Raw genomic sequence first — 12,259 nt, 5'->3', positions numbered from 1 at the left:
ACTGACTAATAAACATGTCCCTTTCGCTTGTTGGTAGAACTGAGCTAGAGCAAGTATCCAGGAAGAGAACAAATGAATCCAATTTGTTGGAATATGCGAATCAGAACAGACAGTCAGGATCGTTTAATGATGTTGAAATATGTGCAGGGAATGATCGTTTTCCTGCAAACAGGATGGTCTTGTCCTGCTTTTCATCTTTCTTTGAAACAATGTTTAAAATTGAGATGAAAGAAAAATATCAGAGTTCCATTGAAATCAACTGTGTAGATGGAAATTCAATGAAAAGTCTGATTGAATTTATTTACACTGGAAGCATTGATATCAACAGCGGGAATGTTTGTGATTTGATTGCAGCATCCAATTACTTACAAATTGATGATGTGAAGCAGTTTTGCTTTGATTTTGTGAATGAAGCTCTTAGTCCAAACAACTGTTTTATTGTTCTTGGTATAGCAGAACACTTTCAAAACAATTCATTGAAAACTCAAAGTGTTGAAATCATTGCTAGAAATTTTGATGCAGCATCAGCTACAATTGAGTTTAAAAATTTCAGTGAAAAAGATCTGAGAAATTGCATTTCAAAACAAGATCGATTCATTGTCAATGAAGCTTCAGTATTCACTGCCATATTGGGATGGACCAAACATGATGAAGGAAATCGTGCCAATGAGTTTTCTGAGTATTTGAAACTTGTAGATCTTCACAAACTTCCACCAACATTTTTTGAAGAAATTGTTTTGAAAGAAAAGTTGTTGATGCAAAACCTGGAGTTATGTCAGTTGATGTTTCAAGCACATACAAAAATTGTCAAAACCTTGATGCAACCTGACAAGAGAACAAGAATACTGAGCTTAGGTGGAATGAGAACATTGTCCAAAGTAACTGAAGTTTATAATTATGCTGGTGAACCACCACTTATCTTCCCTGATTTACCAGATGGTCGATATTGTGGTTGTGCTGTTGTAATGCGTGGTTGTTTGTATTTTGTTGGTGGTCTGAAGGAAGACGACAATGATAAACGCATTTGGACATCATCAGTTTGGCGAATGGATTTATGTAAAAAGCCATTGAAGTGGAAAGATGTCAAGCCAATGAAAAAGGGAAGAGCACAGATGGGAGCAACTGTGTTTGATAGAAACCTAGTTGTGGTAGGTGACCAAACTCCAGAGGAATGCTATGTATCAACATTTAACTCATGGCAGAATTTACCTCCATTGCAACTGAGCATACATGGAAATGCACTTGTCGTTTATACAGATCGTTTGTATACAATTGGTGGACACGACTATAATGAGTGTTTGTCATCTGTTGAATGTTTAAAAAGTGGTGAACAAAAATGGAAAGTTGTATGTCCCATGCAAACCCCACGACGATGGTTGGCAGCTGTCTGCTGCAATGAATATATTTATGCTATTGGTGGACGAACTGGTGATGGTGAGAACACTACACTAAAAAGTGTTGAAAAATATGATCCATCAACTGATCAATGGACTTACGTCAGTGAGATGAATTTTTATCGAGGTGGATGCTCAGCTTGTATGTTGAAAGGAAAAATATTTGTTGTTGGTGGAGTTGATGAAAAGAATTGTAAACTTAAAGAAATTGAATGTTATGATCCACAAATTAAAAAATGGAGCATTGTTGGAAAAACTGATTACGAGTTGTATTATCATTCGATTGTTGCCATTTAGTTACTTTATTTTTTCACTTTGTTTTATTTGCATGTAGTAGGCTAGTGGCGTACAGTTTTTTTTGTCATTAATTTTTGTTTTAAACACTTTGGCTTTGTATTTTTATAATTCGCAATCCGCCAGTTCAAAAATTTTTCTCCACTTCTCTTCACCTGCATTCGCAACTTTTTTTACAAATAAATCAAAGTTTTTTGCACGCCAACGAGAAATGTTGATTGTTGGCATATAGATCCTTGCATTTATGTGATTTATTTGTGAATAAACTCTCAAGGAGGTTAGAAAACAAACAAATGCTAAATTCAGATGCCGCTGACTATAAAGTGTCGATACTTTCATCGGTTTAGTGTTAACTATTAGCGATATTATATTGTTTTTTACTGTCCATTTACAAATTGAGACTGTTTACAAGCATACATTATGAAATTCCCCACTTACGTGCACTGCATGCATCATGCTGTTTGAAATAAGAGAAGACTTTGTGGTGTTTTCAGCTATTTATTACTTTGGGTTGAGGTTAACTGTTCAGTATTTTTGTATCATTTTATAAACGTTTTAATTTCCGTCATTTGTTTAATTCTGTCAGAATCACCCATTATGACGTTTATTTACTGTCCATTTACAAATATAAAAACATGCTGAAGTTTTTTCATCTTCGTCAAACCTTCACGGTTACCGTGAATATGAAAAAACTTCAGTATCTCTTTCATTTAATGAATAACTGGCCTTAAATTGATCTCTCATTTCGAGGAAGTGCCTTTGTGCCAGATTTTTTTAGTATTGGTGTTTCTCTATATTTGTATTTCCTTTTACAAATAAGATTGTTTGCAAGCTAATGTTTCAAAATTCCTCGCCCATTTGCATCGTAAAAACAATGATCCTGTTTGAAATAAGATGACTCTTTGTGATGTTATCCGCTTGTAAAGCTTTTTATATACGCTAACAAAAGTAATTAACGCAACAACCCACATAGTTTTCATTCCTAACTCTCCTACGTTGCTTTTTCTTTGGGATTGAGTGCTGTAAACTTTCTTTCCTTAGCATAACATATTGTCCTCTACTACAGAGGTCCGCAAATGCGCGACCCCTGTAGGCGCGACCCAAACGTTTCGGAAGCATATAATTTTGCTCAGAATACTTTGCAATTTCATTCCAATTTCAATACGGTCGTCTCCGCGTATTAAGCCTACATCCGGACTGGACAATTTTGGGCTTATTAAGCCAGGGACGATTCTCTGCCACTCCTATACTTTCAGTAATTCCGGAATGGACCAAATTGGGCTCTTAATAAACGGGTGGACCTATTAACCGCAGGCTTAACAAGCGGAGACTAAGCTACTACCATTGAAAGTATAAATTTTCTTGTATGCTACAAAATTGTATGAAACTTAGTACATCAAATAGTATATGGTTGTATTTATTTTTGCCAAACAAGTTATATGATATGGATAGTACCTAAGTTTAAACTGTTTTGTGACCAACAATGGATGGTTTGGGTCGCAACCCACTATTTGCGGACCCCTGCTCTACTACATTAGAACCAGTCGGTTTCAAACTCTTGTTTATTCTTGAGTGAATTATTATGTTCGTGTTTTTCAATTATAATGTTCATTTGCAACTCCTTTTGCGTTTCTGAATTTTTGTTGCATTCCATACAGTTAATACCAGGCATCATTCGGCAGTTGTCATATTAAGAACATTTGAAATCATAGTAAACGACATTTCCATCTCTAGAAACAAAAAAATAAAGTGCTACCTATTACCAGCTTCTTGCAATTAATAATCAGTTGTCGAACCATTTTGTGATTTTATAATAACATGTTGTATGGACATTTTTTGGAACTAAAAAATTTGCATTTTTTGTATGACCAATGACTATAACTATCAAATAAAGATTAAGATGTTTTTTTCTAAGTTTTTTTTTATTCATATTGTTGCTGTATTTTAATTATTGATTTGCTTTCCGATTAAAATCTTTTCTGTTTTGTTTTACTAATACCGATTATTCTTATGTTGCAGCTAGGTTGTAATTGCCATTCAGAATTTTTAAGTTTCTTGAAAAAGCTGACTTACTAATACCCATGTCCTTTTCACTTGTTGGTAGAACTGAATTAGAACAAGTATTCAGGAAGAGAACAAATGAATCCAATTTACTGAAATATGCGAATCAAAAGAGACATTCAGGATCGTTTAATGATGTTGAAATATGCGCAGGGAATGATCGTTTTCCTGCAAACAGGATGGTCTTGTCTTGCTTTTCATCTTTCTTTGAAAAAATGTTTAAAATTGAAATGAAAGAAAAATATCAGAGTTCCATTGAAATCAACTGTGTAGATGGAAATTCAATGAAAAGTCTGATTGAATTTATTTACACTGGAAGCATTGATATCAACAGCGGGAATGTTTGTGATTTGATTGCAGCATCTAATTACAGTACTTACAAATTGATGATGTGAAGCAGTTTTGCTTTGATTTTGTGAATGAAGCTCTTAGTCCAAACAACTGTTTTATTGTTCTTGGTATAGCAGAACACTTCCTAAACAATTCACTAAAAACTGAAAGTGTTGAAATCATTGGCAGAAATTTTGATGTAGCATCAACTACAATTGAGTTTAAAAGTTTCAATGAAAAAGATCTGAGAAATTGCATTTCAAAACAAGATCGATCCATTGTCAATGAAGCCTCAGTATTCACTGCCATATTGGGATGGATCAAACATGATGAAGGAAATCGTGCCAGTGAGTTTCCTGAGCTTTTGAAACTTGTAGATCTTCTCAAACTTCCACCACCATTTTTTGAAGAAGTTGTTTTGAAAGAAAAGTTGTTGATGCAAAATCTTGACTTATGTCAGATTATGTTTCAAGCACAAAACAAAGTTTTGAAGAACTTGATGCAAACAGATAAGAACACCAGAATATTGTGCTTAGGTGGAATTGATGCATTGACCAAAGTAATTGAAGTTTATATTTGCAATGATGATCCACCACTTACCTTCCCTGATCTACCAGATGGTCGAGATTGTAGTTGTGCTGTTGTAATGCGTGGCTGTTTGTATTATATTGGTGGAAGAAATCAAGGCAAGGATGGAGCTGTTGAAACATCTTCAGTTTTGGCGGACCTATTTGGCAAATGGATTTGTCTGAACAAGAATTTAAATGGAAAGATGTTAAGTCAATGAACAAGAATAGATTTGTGATGGGAGCAAGTGAGCTTGATGGAAGTCTGGTTGTTGTTGGTGACAAAGAACCCGGGGAATGCTATTCGCCAGTGGTTAATTTCTGGCACAATTTACCTTCATTACAACAAAATAGAGAAGGAAATGCAGTCGTCACTTGCAAAGATCGTTTATATGCAATTGGTGGATATGGCAATGGTGAATATTTATCATGTGTTGAAAGTTTGCAAAGTTGTGAAGGAAAATGGAAAGTTGTAAGTTCCATGCAAACTCCACGACGATGGTTGGCAGCTGTTTGTTGTGATGGGTTGATTTATGCCATTGGTGGACAATCAAGTGATGATGAGGACACCGCAAGTGACAGTTGTCTAATAATCAAGAAATACGGTTTTATAGACTCTCACAAAAAGATGAAAAACCAACTCATTGCTTTTTTTAGAGGGAACACCGTTCATGAGTTACGACAGAAACGTTTTTTTCGGTGATTTCTACAAGCGTTTGTTTCATGGTGCCTAGTTTCTTTCTCCCTGTTATTGGAGCCTAGTAACAAAACAAATGGAAAGTTGTAAGTTCCAATGCAAACTCCACGATGATGGGTCGCAGCTGTTTGCTGTGATGGGTTCATTTACGCCATTGGTGGACGAACTGGTGGAGGTAGGGACACTACACTAAAAAGTGTTGAAAAGTATGATCCATCAACTGATCAATGGTCTTACGTCAGTGACATGCATTTTCATAGAAGTGCGTGTTCAGCTTGTGTGTTGAAAGGAAGAATATTTGTTGTTGGTGGACTTGATGAAAAGAGTATTGCCGTCAACGAAATGGAAAGTTATGATCCACAAGTGAATGAATGGACCTTTGTTGGAAAAACTGATGACGATCTGATCCATCATTCGATTGTTGCCATATGACTCACCTGATTTTTTCTTGGTTTATATTTAGATGAACCTTCAAAATGATTCTGTTTTTGTTTGTTCATACTTTTTTATCTTTTCTTTTTATTGTACTGTAATGATTTTCTGAACAGAGGAGAGAAACATGTTCGGAAAATGGTTTGTGAAGGAAACAACTAAATCAGAAACTATGAAAATTATGAAACCAAAGACTGGCTGCTCATTAGCAACCTTTTAGTGTAGTCCGGGAAGAAGAAGAAGTTCTTTTATTTTGCATCATCAGCACATGTGAAAAAAAACAATACAAGATTACAATGTGAGCTAGGTTGTTTGCTGATGACGATGGGAGTGACAGAAGGACCGAACTGGTCATCGAGTCTGCCACACCCGTGTGGTGTCATGGCTTATTTAAAATGGAACGGTGTCGAAGTTGAACGCAAATATTGATTGATTGATATATTGATTGATTTGATTGATAGATATATATTATATACAACATAAAAAACAATACACATACGAAATTTAACAGTGCAATATAAAAAAACAAACAAAAAAATCAAAAATAAAACTACTAGAAATGATGCAAAAATACAAAATGGCATATACAATACAGTATACATACAACACAGCATACTGGTAAGACAAAAGCGAATATACAGTAATTAGCGAGATACGGTGAGAATAAGTAGAAGCAGTTTGATGGTACTATAGGCTACCAGTTACTTATACTCAGACATTAAGTGCAGTTTTAATTTTTTAACTTTTCTTTTCATTGAGATCGGTGATTTACTTTTAAATATTGAGCTCGCTCTTCCAAATGCCTGCCAACCAAGTGTAATTCTTCTTTTAATTACTTTTCTTTGTCAGGTACTATTTGATCAAGGTATGTGTATTTGTTACACTGCCCAGATAGCAGAAACTACTTACATTTTCAACAACATTTCCACGCAATTGCAATGTTGCGGGTCCAACATTTCTATTACCAAGCGTGCTTATTGTATTTACAATTATTTTTCAAACAATGAATAAATATTGTAATGACACATCAAAATATGTGTGCTGCAAGTGTGCTCACTTTGACTGAATATCACTTTAATATTTTCTATGAAGGTGTTTGTTAACTTAACCATCCAATTTGTACGTAATTTATATTCTTTCAATAAGCCTAATAAATGCAAACTCTGCAGCGTTTGTGAATAGTTGCAGGCAGGCGATTAGGCTACTTGTTGATTGTTTTTAGCATTACTTCTTTTCTTGTTTCGTCCAATCAATTATTTTATGTGAAGAAAGAGGCGTTCTTCCCGGCTATCGGCACAAGGCTGAGCACTCGCTAGTACAGCGAGCATCTGCGATTCGCTAACCATAATGGTGTGGCTTCCACGCTAGGTATTCAGACTATCCAATCAACAATATGTTTCTCGGCAGCCGATTTGTAGCAAGAATTGACAGCGATAGACACCGTGTTTCGCCCATGAGGCTGGGCTTTTTATTTTTTTTCAATCGCATCACTAATTCGCACCACAAGTATCGCACCACTAATTCTGCCACAAGGGTATTCGACCACCGCTTTACCAGTCAGTTTAACTTTTATCTTTGTGGAAAGAAAAGAGCCAACAAAACCAGCAGGTGCCAGGGCAGAGGACATGTGAAGAAAGGGGCGTTCTTCCCGGCTATCAGCACAAGGCTGAGCACTCGCTAGTACAGCGAGCAGCCTCATGGGCAAAACACGGTGTCTATCGCTGTCAATTCTTGCTACAAATCGGCTGCCGAGAAACACAATTATTTTATGTTAACTGATTACAAGCAAATTACACAAACCGTAGACCACACCATCTGTAACTGCGCCATCTACCATGCGCCAAATGGTGTGCGTGGTCTGCCTGAACTGGATGACGAATCAATTCAATGGCTGCTCGACACCTGCCCAAACATCTTGACCTCGTTGACGCCACTGCCCAAGGGTGGTAAAAGGCAGAGCCCCTCGACCCCTGGAGTGGCGAAGAAAGTTCAAACGAAGAAGAAGAAGAAGCTAATCCATGGTTTAGTTTAGACTTTACGCTGTTGCCTTTCTATGCATTTGTAAAATAATTTAGCAAGTATTTAGTATCGCTATGTTTTTATGTTGCAGCCAGGTTATAATTTCTATTCAGTATTTGAAGCATTTTGTTAAAACAATTCATTGATAAACATGTCCTTTTCACTTGTTGGTAGAACTGAACTGGAGCAAGTATCCAGGAAGAGAATAAATGAATCCAATTTGTTGGGATATGCGAATCAGAACAGACATTCAGGATCATTTAATGATGTTGAAATATGCGCAGGGAATGATCGTTTTCCTGCAAACAGGATGGTCTTGTCTTGCTTTTCATGTTATTTTGAAAAAATGTTCAAAATTGAGATGAAAGAAAAATATCAGAGTTCCATTGAAATCAACTGTGTAGATGGAAATTCAATGAAAAGTCTGATTGAATTTATTTACACTGGAGACATTGATATCAACAACGAGAATGTTTGTGATTTGATTGCAGCATCCAATTACTTACAAATTGATGATGTGAAGCAGTTTTGTTTTGATTTTGTGAGTGAAGCTCTTACTCCAAACAACTGTTTTATTGTTCTTGGTATAGCAGAACACTTTCAAAACAATTCACTGAAAACTCAAACTGTTGAAATTATTGCCAGAAATTTTGATGCAGCATCAACTACAATTGAGTTCAAAAGTTTCACTGAAAAAGACCTGAGAAATTGCATTTCAAAACAAGATCGATCTATTGTCAATGAAGCTTCAGTATTCACAGCCATATTGGGATGGACCAAACATGATAAAGGCAATCGTGCCAGTGAGTTTCCTGAGCTTTTGAAACTTATAGATCTTCACAAACTTTCACCACCATTTTTTGAAGAAGTTGTTTTGAAAGAAAATTTGGTAATGCAAAGCCATGAATTGTGTCAGTTAGTTATACAAGTTCAAAGCAAACTTGTTCAAAACTTAATGGAACCAGACAAGAGTACGATAATATTGAGTTTAGGTGGAAGTGTTTCATTATCCCAAGTAATTGAAGTTTATAATTGTAATGGTGAACCACCACTTACCTTCCCTGACTTACCAGATGGACGAGATTGTGGTTGTGCTGTTATATTGCGTGGTTGTTTGTATTATGTTGGTGGGTTGGATGAAAACAAATATCAAAATTCTGTTTGGCGAATGGATTTGTCTTGTCATAACTTAAAATGGGATGAAGTCAAGTCAATGAACAAGGCAAGAGCTGTGATGGGAGCAACTGTTTTTGATGGCAATCTGGTTGTTGTCGGTGGTCAAGAACCAGGAGAATGCTATTTATCGAGTTCCAGTTCATGGCAAGACATATCCCCATTACGTCAAAAGAGACATGGAAATGCACTTGTCGCTTGCAATGGTAGTTTGTATGCAATCGGTGGATGCGATAGTGATAAGTATTTATCATCTGTTGAATGTTTGAAAAGTTGTGATGGGAAATGGAAAGTTGTAAGTTCCATGCAAACTCCACGACGATGGTTGGCAGCTGTTTGTTGTAATGGATTCATTTATGCAATTGGCGGCCGAACCGGTGGTTGTTGGGACACTGCACTAAAAAGTGTTGAAAAATATGACCCATCCATTGGTAAATGGAGTTACGTCGGTAAGATGAAATTTCGTCGAAGTTCTTGCTCAGCTTGTGTTTTGAAAGGAAGAATATTTGTTGTTGGTGGAATTGATGAGACATCTCAACCAGTCAAGTACATAGAATGTTATGATCCACTGATTAATAGATGGAGCATTGTTGGGAAAACTGGTGCTGAATTGTTCAATCATTCGATTGTAGCGATCTAACGTTTCTGTCAACAATAGGAGCTCCATTTATTGCGTCACAATGCTTCTGGTATTAAAAGCGTGTTACCTACAGTTGTTAATTGTTCAATTGATTTTTTAATTTTCAATTAATAATTCAAGTGATTGTTTGTTTAACTTCTTGGATCATTGAATCATTATTTTTGGATATTTTTTAGTTAGCTAATTAGTTTCGTTATCATCAAATGGGCATCATTTTTTCGGTATTTCCAGTACTTTTAGTGTGTTGTTTATTCATGGTACGTTTATGGTTGATAAATTGTGCTAAATCTCAAATTTTCACTTCATAGAGGCCATTTAGTTTTTGCAACCATTTAATCTCTGAGTGTTACTTTGTGTACTAACGTTTTTAGCTGACTCATTTTAGCTGTCTTGCGGTTTTGGTGAATGGCTATTCTTGTCATTAAGACTTGTTTAATTTTTCAAGTTGAATATTATCAGCACATGTTTCCAGTTCTGTTCACTTTTAAAACTAATTAGTTTGACCACCAAGTTTTTTGGTTTAAATGTAAAGATTGGTAGCTTTTTCGTCATTTTGTTTGGAATCACGTTTATTATTGATAGTGTAATGTTTTTTGTTTTTTTTTAGTTTCACTGAACAAGTGAGACTGCTTCGTGGTAGAAGATAGCAACTACAGAACATAGCAAAATTTTGTATTATAGCTGTTGATGCTGCCCGGAAGTAAGAAGACGTTGCAAACAATCTAAATTGTGATTTTTGTTTTCATTTCAATCAACATCAACACTGAAAAATCTGAATGCACTCTGCAATATTGCGAGCAATGTATGGAAGTAATTCCTTTTTGAGGCTTGTAGTATCCACTTCAATTAAACGTTGGTTTCTTAGAAGTCGTATTGTGATTGGTGGAACTAAGCCATTATTGCCAGTAATTGAAGTTGAGAATTGTAACAGCAAACTACCACTTACTTTTCCTGATTTGCTTGATAGTCAACGATTGTAATGCACCATCATTCTGTATTATGTTGGTAGATTAAAGCATGAAAACCAGTGCCAATCAATGTTAAAATGTTTTAATTATTTTATAATGTTATAATTTTGTTGCATTTTAGACAGTTAGTGTACGGCACCATTGAGCAGTTGTCATAAAAAATGTTTAATATTATTGTGAAGTACATTTGCCGAGAAAGTTTTGAAGTACCATTGCTAGTTTGTTGCAAGAAGTCAGTTGTTTTCAAATTATTTTAAACGTGATTCGTGCCGCCCATTCGGAGTCGGCCCGTTTCGAAGACGACCGATTCGGTGCAGACGTTCTTAAGAATCTCGCCACGTCTTCTGTTTATTTAGAGAAAATGTAGCAATCATTTAGTTCGGAGGTTTCCATGCTTGACTTTCCATATTCATGGAACTGAAACGGTTTGTGTTGTAGTATCACATCGAGGAAAATGTGAATTATAGGATGTTCGTGCTATATGTCCGTTGTATTGTTATTGCCTTAACTACATTGAAAAACGCTAATTTATAAAGGTGCGAAATGTAACATTTCACATCTACTTGAAACTGTTGTTTCTATACAACTAGGTTTTAGCTTGTAATTGATTTGTTAGAATGAATAGCACTCTTCTGAATAGTCCCTATAGTTTTTTAAATAAGCAGAGGCTGCCTAAGGTTTTAGATACTGTCTCCATGCAGACAATTAAGTCTGTATTTTAATCATGAAACGTTTTTGACAGCCATAGCTTATGATGGAGCTATTTTTTAATTAAGTTGATAACTCCCCTGAATAATCTCATAATTCCTTCAAATATATCTATGCCACCGTGGGATTTTAGAGAACTCCCTTCTCCATACAGACAATTGTATTTTAATGATGAAACGTTGTTTGACAGCGCGCTAATAAGAAAGATTAAAATGGTAACTTTTATGTTTTTCTAGATTTTATATCTTCATTCAAATTGTTCCTTCGATCTAAGTATTGATGCTACTGGAAATCATCTGCTTTCCAATTAAATGCTTGAGTGTTTTGTTTTAATAGTGTCAATAATTTTATGTTGCAGCTAGGTTGTGATTTTCATGCAATATTTTAAGCATTTAGTCAAATCAGTTAATTGATAAACATGTCCCTTTCACTTGTTGGTAGAACTAATGTAGAGCAAGTATCCAGGAAGAGAACAAATGAATCCAATTTGTTGGAATATGCGAATCAGAACAGACATTCAGGATCGTTTAATGATGTTGAAATATGCGTAGGGAATGATCGTTTTCCTGCAAACAGGATGGTCTTGTCTTGCTTTTCATCTTTCTTTGAAACAATGTTCAAAATTGAAATGAAAGAAAAATATCAGAGTTCCATTGAAATCAACTGTGTAGATGGAAATTCAATGAAAAGTTTGATTGAATTTATTTACACTGGAGACATTGATATCAACAACGAGAATATTTGCTAAATCTGGTAAATCCGGGAAGGTAAGTGGTGGTTCATCAGTGCAAGTATAAACTTCAATTACTTTGGATAATGTGTTAACCCCACTTACCGGTAAGCTCAATATTCTGGTGTGAGTGTCAGTTTGCATAAAATTCTGCAGCACTTCAAACGTCACACAGAGCTTTTTGGGCAAGTTTTTCTTGTATTAGACAGCCGTGGGGGAACTTGGAGAAGTTTTTTCACCACGAATC

The 12,259-nt window shown here is 35.5% G+C and overlaps 1 protein-coding gene and 1 pseudogene across 1 annotated transcript; both read left to right on the top strand.

Annotated features, from left to right (window-relative positions):
- Nucleotides 1-14: 14 nt before the first annotated feature.
- Nucleotides 15-2,963, top strand: LOC145776880 (kelch-like protein 25). The gene has a single exon (XM_082588096.1). The coding sequence runs from the start codon at nucleotides 15-17 to the stop codon at nucleotides 1,689-1,691; it is 1,677 nt and encodes a 558-aa protein (XP_082444222.1). The 3' UTR covers nucleotides 1,692-2,963.
- Nucleotides 2,964-3,769: 806 nt separating this feature from the next.
- Nucleotides 3,770-4,866, top strand: LOC145776879 (kelch-like protein 25; annotated as a pseudogene).
- The last annotated feature ends 7,393 nt before the right edge of the window (nucleotides 4,867-12,259 follow it).

This window comes from Aplidium turbinatum, chromosome 9, assembly GCF_918807975.1.
Source record: "Aplidium turbinatum chromosome 9, kaAplTurb1.1, whole genome shotgun sequence".
NCBI classification, from domain to species: Eukaryota; Metazoa; Chordata; class Ascidiacea; order Aplousobranchia; family Polyclinidae; genus Aplidium; species Aplidium turbinatum.
Note: the sequence above shows the minus strand (reverse complement) of the source record. Positions and strands in the feature narration are given on the sequence as shown.

What these genes read in the sequence shown, in the direction of transcription:
- LOC145776880 (XM_082588096.1), top strand. Translation starts at nt 15, where the DNA reads ATGTCCCTTTCGCTTGTTGGTAGAACTGAGCTAGAGCAAGTATCCAGG.